Genomic DNA, 8,385 nt, shown 5'->3' with positions numbered 1-8,385 from the left:
TAAAAGGAGCTAATTGTACAAATTTCCATTGAATTATTAAAAATACACGTTATTTCCTGACGTCTTAGTATTGCCAACCCGTTGTTCGTGGCCATTACTTGTGTCTTGGAAACTATTAGTGGCACTTAAATTTACTAGCACAAAATTTATGGGATGACAAAGAAAATTGAGAGTAACAACCAAACTTTATTATATAATTCAAGGAGAAAACAAAGCAGATTTATCCAAATGAATGATTAATTCAAAAGAATTATTAGAAAATTCACTCTTTTAGGAGGTGAGATTTATTAGAAAATTTAGGAGAGTTTAATTTTCTAACAATTCTTTGATTTTTAATATTTTTTTTATTATATTGGTGAGATTTATTATATCATCTAGAGATCGAGTCTGAATTTTCTAACTATTCTTTGATTTTTAATATTTTTTTATTATATTAGTAGTGAATGTGGTAATATATATATATTTTAATAAGTTTAATACATTGGTAAAACAATTCTGTTATTCTGTTCACTACTAAAACAACAAAAATATATAAAAGATTAATTCATAGAATCATCATCTTTAACTTTTTATTTTTTTAAAATCTAGCCATTGTTTGACTTTTTATTGGTTTAAATTAAATAAAACAATCCTGTTATTCTTATTGAACTGGTGAGTTGAGTGGAGGAGGCCGAAAACATAGTCATTCATGCCATGCAGTTGGTCTAACCGTTTGGTTCATTTTTCCTCCCGTTCACGATCTTCATCTTCATTGTCACATTGGTTGCCTCCCTTTAGGTATTGTTAAATGTAATGTGGATGTGTGTTTTTTTCAATCTTCCCACGTGGGGGGAGGTGGAGTTGTCTTTCGAGATTTCTCAAATACTATTTTTAAGGCTGTAGTTTTTTGTCTGTTTCCAGCTTCTAATGCGATGTTGGCTGAGGTTATATGTCTGCGTAAGGCTGTGTTTTGGACGTTGTCTTCTCAGTTTTCTCATGTTTGGTTTGAATCTGATTCTTTGGTGGTGGTAAGTGCTGTTTTGAATGTCGATTCTGGACCACTTGATATTCAGGCCATTTCCTTTGATATTCATGTGGTGCTTCGGAGTTTTTTCTCAGCTTGTCTTCGCCATGTGTATAGGCATGGCAATGAGGTGGTTCATGCTTTAACGGCGCTATCCAGAAGTCCTCTTTTTAGGGATGTTGTTCTTTCACATGTTCCGCATAATGTTCTTCTTATAGCAGCTCAGGATTGTTTAGCTTGATATGTGCCGTTTCTCTTTGTTTGCCATGATAAAAAAAAAATAATAATTAAAAAAAGAAAAAGAAAAACCATTTGGTTCAACATTTTGGTGATAAAATATTTTTCCAGTTTAAAAAAGAAAAAAGAAAAAAGAAAAAGAATTATGTGCACGTCCTCTAACTCCTCTCTAATATAATTAGTCACGAGTTGGAGACAAATTGACTTGAACCGCTTACATCTGCGGTAGGATAAATTATAGTTACGGGTTGGAGATAACGGACTTGAACCGCTAACATTTGCAGCAAGATAAATTATAATCACGGGCAAAGGCGAATCCAAGAATTGTCATTGGGGTGGGCTAATATTTCTTTAGGTGGGCTAATAGTAGTAATAAATTTTTTTTTTTTTTGGTGGGCTCAAGTCCACCCCTAGATTTGCCAGTAGTCGATGACATCTGCGACAGGATGAATTATAGTCATGAGTTAAGAAAAACGGACTTGAAATCTTGAACTGCTGACATCTGCGGTAGGATAAATTATTGCCCCTCTCTCAGATCATCTGTTCTATCATAGACACCAACGATATCTCCCTCGAACACAGCTTAGAAGCAGCACTTGAGGGTGGAGTCCAAAACAGGTTTAAGTCCAATGGGCTTTTGTGGTTCCAGAAGTCAGTTAAAGTAGTAGGGAAGGAAACCTTCTTTCTCAAAGACTTTGGAACTCTATTTGGTGGAGCTTCTTTGGATTGAAGAAAAGGGTTGGTCACATCCATTATTTTATTTGTTTAATGTAAACAACTAATAAGTATTAGAAGAAAAATTATATATATGTGTTAACACTCACAGTCACGAGAGTCATCATAAATGATACTTTCCCATTGTGAGATAATGGCAAAATTAGGTACAAGCCAAGTATTAGTTTTGAGACGAACTTTTTTGGTCGATGAAAACGACTGAGTTAATTAGTACAAGAATTTGTACTTTCTTTGGAGAACTTGATGGTCATTTAGTACAAATTTTAGTATCTTTGGATAAGTTCAATTAACACTACCTAAATAAATCTACCTCACAACATAAATTTTCACCAAAATATTAAAAATTGTTGGATAAGGGTTGTGCACCTTTTGTACGTACGTATAGGCTTATGGCATGCCTGGTTCTCTTTAGCTTTTTATCCTTTCTTTTGAACCAATGTAGTAGCTAGTCATTTCCACGTAGTATATATTCTTACAAGATCAAGTCGAACCCGCAATCAAAAAGTGACAGACAATATTGTTGAATAGGTCACTCTCATCTGTTTAGGCACGGACGGTGAGAACTTTCTTTAATACAAGAGTACAACTCATCCAACCTTTTTTTTCTTGTCTCCATAGTTGCTTTTCCAGGAAACCCTACCATATCTCTTTCTTAGAAAAACACAAGAAATATCACAAATGATAATATTTTTTTTTTCCCAATTCTACCCGATCATCACCAAAAAGTGCAGTCTTACCTCTAATGATGTTACATTTACTGGTGAGTGAATTATTGATAAAAAGTGTTGTTCTATCCGTGATATTGTATTTAAATGTAAATTACGCTCACCTCCTTTGAGTTTTGAATAAATTACACATAAGTAGATCGTTAAACGTTTATTTCAAAAAGATCGGTGTAATTTACTTTGCATTTAGGGTACCTTTGAATTGAGAGATTTGGAGGGATAGTGAGAAAAAAGAAAAGAAAAGAAAAAATAGTGTAGATTATGCTTGTGTTGTTTAAAATGAGTGAAAAAAAAAAAATATAGGTAGAGACTCACTCTCTATATCCTATTTATTTAAAAGAGCATGCGTGTAATTTAGTTGTTATTCTTTATTTTTTTTTTTTCTTTCCTTTATCACATTTAAACAAAAAATACTATCATTTTTTTTTTCTCTCTTATATTTATCCAAATATAAATAAAAATTATTACTATTATTTTATTTCTTTTCATATTTTTATCTCACAACTAATATTATATCTTCCTTTTATCTTATGTGTTTCTAAACGGACGGAGCCTTAATTAATAGAGTGAACTATTCTATTCTTTAATTCCTATTCTATTATCTCTTAAGATTGGGGCCCCACATATAAAGGGAAACAAAGCAATATTTGAATGTGGTATCGATGGCAGCACTTTCCACGTCCTACAGATGCGAAAATGACATCCAATATCATCGATGCTGATGCCTGTCTAATGGAATAATATATTGATTCCTAAAAGCATGTTTTTCAAGTTTCTTTCTCATAAACTAAAATTTGTGATGTTGTTTTGTTGCCTTTTGAAGTCATCTTAGCTCTCCTTTTTTCGTAATATATATAGTTAATGCTGAGTTGAAGGTTGAGTAAGTAGTAGCAAATGAAATGAAATTTGTGAGCATGGTAATTAGGTTGAGGAGAATCCAAATGTTGAAGTGGGGAAGGAGAATTGCATGCAGCGGCTCCGGCTCCGGCTCCAGAGTGTCGACCCTACGAAAAAGGGCATCAGTGGAAGAAGAATGTTGTTGTTGCCATGGATCCTATGTGTTGAGGCAATTTGTTTGGCGGTTCAAGTCGCAATGGAAACAATCTTTGAGATGGAGAAGAAGCAGCATGCAGTACAGCTATGATGCTCTTAGCTATTCTCAGAACTTCGACGATGGTTGCTATGAACCCTATGATCATCAACTCATTCAATTATGAGTCAGCTTAATTAATTTCCTATGTATCCAGATATATGATCTCTCTCTTGTGAATTACCTGAATACCTCTATTAGCTGGCTCATTCAGTTTTGCAAATTTTCTTAGTGGTTGATGAAACTAGCTAGCTAGTGTCGTCATCGATATATTTGAATTCATAGTCTTGAAGTAGTTTACAATTATTTTACTACTTACATTGTTGTGATTAATGCTCCATCTGATCCAAGTTGGAATAAAAGAGATCCATATTCCTGTTTATTACTACTTGCAGTCGCAGTACTCAAAGCATGAATGGATTTAGATTACTTAATTTTTTCATGAGTTATGCATTTTAGTCATAACAAAATTTTCCAGACTTGAATTTGCTTAGAAAATTAAAAAAGAAAAAGAAAAAGAAATTAAAATTTTCGTAATTCAAAAATTGTTCCAATGATCTTTTCATGGACAGCTTTGGTGGAGTACTGATAATTGTAATATTAAACTGCTAAAATGAATGAAGAAACAAATGGGGCCTGGTTCTGCACAGTCTTATCAATGGCACATGGTTGATGTAGTAGATCATTTCTCTCTCTTCAACATCTCTTTCCACCCACCACCATTCCCCATTATCTTTGTCTAACTAATAAGATAAAAAGACAGGTAAAATGGGCTTTCACTATGTAGCACCTTGTGTTTTTTTCTGGTTTTGGGACCCTCCACTACGCATTGATCATCAATCAAAGGCTAAAATCATGTCATCGAAATGAAGTTTATGGGAATCCAACAATTAGCTTTAATGATTGATGTTAAAATTGGAGATCAAGATTTAAGTTGATCATGTGAAAGTGGGTTGAACTTTTTATACTGTGAAAAGAACTCACTAATTAATCACCAGATTGGTCAAAAATAAATAACACGATCGAACAGAACCAAAAATTTCATGTGACAACACCCAAACCGCGTTTGAGGGCGAGAATGTGGGGAATACATTCATCATCATGAAATGTCATAATTGGACCCCATATAATTCAGACAAAATAATATAAGAATCAATAATTATGTCTTCCATTTTTAATTTTTTTTTCCATACTGGTCATTGTGGTGAATTTTTTAGAATTGCAAAATTTCAATGAAACAAAATGCAACTATCGTTACTGTGGGTCCATAATTATTGAATGAGGTAGATCTCATTCATCGTACAAATCCAACCCATTGTTGATCGCATATGAGCAGTTGCAACGATTCCCGAATTACATGAAAACTTTTGATTAGATGAGTATAATGGTGTGGTTAATTAACATTAAAAATAATGTATTTCTTATCAAAGATGGTCGTCTAGTGATAGTGATACATCGTCACATTTTAAAATAAAAAAGTCAAAGGTTCAAGATTTTGGTGAGGTAGCAAGTGTGTGAGTATTTTTGTCAAAGAATAGTATAAAAAAAATTGTATCTCTTTTAAATTAACTTTGAAACCGAGAGTTAACTGTTGATTTCAATCTTAATTCAGAGATTAATGACCCTAGTTTGCCTTGCACTAATCAAGGAAAAGCTTGTATCATAAATCTCCATTTAGTGGGCCCAACAGCCCATTAGCTTGATCCAACCGAAGTTTGTTCTATATACCTATAATGCAATAATTTGTCATATACTTACCATCTTGAATTACATATTAGTATATTACTACGCATTTGAAGCCTTTTAAAAGTAATTTTTTAAAATTTTAAATGCTAAACACCACAAATATAAAGTCATTAATTCGCTAAAGTCAATCCAATTTATTACAACTTTACCCCACACCCCATGTGACATACAATAGAAATACTGCTACAAGAATACTATTTAGTATTACTTTATCACCCATCTGGATTCTGTGTGTCTCAGAAAATGCAGATGGGTAGAGATGTGTTGTTGTTTGTTCTAGTGATTGTTGGGGTGTGCATTGGGTTGGCAGTTGCAGACTGGAACATTTTGAATAAAAAAAGGAAGATAGAAGGTGGCATTAGCTTGAAAAACTACTGTGAGAGCTGGAGGATGAATGTGGAACTCAACAACATCAAGGCCTTCGAGGTTGTCCCACAAGAATGCGTCGACTTTATCGGAAAATACATGACATCCAGTCAGTACAAGGCGGATTGCGAGAGAGCCATTGAAGAGTGTCTACTCTATTTGACTGGTTGTTGTTGCACATTGAAAGGAGATGGTAAAGATGCTTGGATTTTTGACATCGATGACACGCTTCTATCAACTGTTCCTTACTTCAAAACACACAATTTTGGGTAAGTAGATCTATTACTTGATCATCATATCATGCTTCTACTAGTGGCCATTGAATGTGCTATGTAATTTATACAATCACTATATTGCAATATTAATTCCAGTAACCTGTAAGTGATTAATTCGATCCATTACTTGTTTTACTACATACTACTCAAATTCATCTCCAATATTATTGAATGGTACGGTGTATAGAGTTTATTATATATAGATGGAACATAACTTACTAAGTCACTTTGGGCACTATTGATTAATTTGGAATACCATATAGTCAAAACTAAACTAGATGTTTTGATCTAAGTTAAATGATTTGGAGTCTGACAGCCTGACGGATCTAAAAGGATCACGCCCCCCTTCTCACAATGGTAGGGGTAAATTCCCTTTTTCAGCGCTCTGATCTGAAGATATAGAATTTCGTAAAAATCTAATTGAGCATTCAAGAATCGATCATGGAATAATATACAAGGGATTAGTTAAAATTTCCCAATTAACTGAAGGATTGCTTAAATCAATGACCATTCTCTAGAAAATTATGAGGGTTGTGTATAGTCTATATATGTAGCTGTATGATATTATCAATGTCTAAGTAAATTGATGATTGTGGTCTGAAAAATAGGGGAGACAAGTTGAATGTGACCTCCTTGGAAGTATGGATGAGAGAGAACGAAGCACCAGCTCTTGAGCACACATTCAGACTCTTTGATGAGATAAAAGGCAGGGGACTAAAGATCTTTTTGATCTCTTCAAGAAGGGAATGCCTCAGAGATGCCACTGTTGACAACCTCATCAAGGTTGGATATCATGGATGGACTAGACTAATTTTGAGGTACAATATATCGATCTCTATATCGCATTCAAACTATTACAATCATTTTTGTTTTATTTATATAATCCATATATATATATATATATATATATGTATGTATGTATGTATGTTGAAGAATTGAGAACTTTGGACGTAGGGGTCTTGAAGATGAATATAAACAAGTGCAGAACTACAAAGCCGAGGCGAGGAAACGATTAGTTGAGGAAGGGTATCGGGTATGGGGGATTTTGGGTGATCAATGGAGCAGCTTTGATGGACACCCAAGTGCTAAAAGAACATTCAAGCTTCCAAATTCCCTGTACTATGTTTCTTAAAACCCACCACTACTCTTCACCATGCTTGTTTCTAGCTAAGCAAGCACTGAATGGATGGTGTTATGCAACTGCTATGTTCATGTGTGTGGTAGTTATATTGTTTTACTCATCCATTCAAAACTCAATTGTTTTTGTCTGTAATTTGTAATTTTTTTTTTTTCACTTCTACTTTTTAGTAGAGGGTGAGATAACATTCAAAACTAGTAACAATAATTAGACATTACCATTTAGAATTACTTTGCACTGAATGGGGAGGATGCTAACTGGATATTTAAGTTTCTTTTAATTCCAATCAGGGAATTAGAATAGTATGTCGAATTCATTCATGAAAATAAAAATACTATATCATAGAATGTTATAATATTGAAATTAATTTTTGTAATATTTTCATTTAAAAATTAAGCAAAGCAAACCTCTTGATAACACACTCTCCACACATAGATGAGTCGTGATTGCTTCTTAACATACATATTGTATTCGCATGAACTGATTAGTTTACTTCTTAACATTCATTTTGTATTCATACAAATTAATTATTTTGTCAAGTGAATTATGAACAACCTAAATATGGTAGAGTATAGATACCTTCGTGGGCATCGAATTGTTAAAAGGAAAAAAAACAGACTGAGTTAGCGGTATGTAATTAAAGCTTTGTAATTAGAATTGGTAGAATTAAAAAAAAATTTGGTTAAATTTTCTGAGGTATTTTTATCCAATTTCTCAAATTCTAATTCTATAGCACCAATTCCATGCCTACCGAACATAGTTATGCTGCTTGGAATTGAAATTGGTAAATTTTTTTTTAAAAAATTAAATCAATTTTTTTTAAAATTATACTAATTCTAATACCAATGCTCCAATTTCATGTAGTTGAAAGCGCCTAAAGTCTTTCAAAATAATTTTTTCCGGAGCCAAAAAATAAGAAGAATATATATATATATATATATGTATATATAAACCTCAATATTTTAAAAAGACTTTATTAACAAATTCGTGCTGTTGCTGCTGTGAGTAGTTATATGACATCATTTCATCCAACATATAAAGACCAAATCATGTACAATCTTATTTTACTT

At 33.0% G+C, this 8,385-nt stretch overlaps 1 protein-coding gene across 1 annotated transcript; it reads left to right on the top strand.

Annotated features, from left to right (window-relative positions):
- Positions 1-5,738: 5,738 nt before the first annotated feature.
- LOC132269078 (acid phosphatase 1-like) lies at positions 5,739-7,542 on the top strand. The gene is made up of 3 exons (XM_059770094.1): positions 5,739-6,171; positions 6,786-6,995; positions 7,132-7,542. Exons 1-3 carry the CDS (start codon positions 5,780-5,782, stop codon positions 7,307-7,309), a joined length of 780 nt encoding a protein of 259 aa, XP_059626077.1. The 5' UTR covers positions 5,739-5,779; the 3' UTR covers positions 7,310-7,542.
- Positions 7,543-8,385: the final 843 nt, after the last annotated feature.

This window comes from Cornus florida, unplaced genomic scaffold (genome assembly GCF_030987335.1).
Source record: "Cornus florida cultivar Cherokee Brave unplaced genomic scaffold, ASM3098733v1 CherokeeBrave_3.0.0_Hap2_Chr08, whole genome shotgun sequence".
Classification (NCBI taxonomy): domain Eukaryota; kingdom Viridiplantae; phylum Streptophyta; class Magnoliopsida; order Cornales; family Cornaceae; genus Cornus; species Cornus florida.
This window is presented reverse-complemented; position numbering and strand designations above follow the sequence as displayed.

Coding starts and splice junctions, on each gene's coding strand:
- LOC132269078 (XM_059770094.1), top strand. CDS start 5,780: ATGCAGATGGGTAGAGATGTGTTGTTGTTTGTTCTAGTGATTGTTGGG. Junction 6,172..6,785: donor TTCAAAACACACAATTTTGG/GTAAGTAGATCT, acceptor TCTGAAAAATAG/GGGAGACAAGTTGAATGTGA. Junction 6,996..7,131: donor TGGACTAGACTAATTTTGAG/GTACAATATATC, acceptor CTTTGGACGTAG/GGGTCTTGAAGATGAATATA.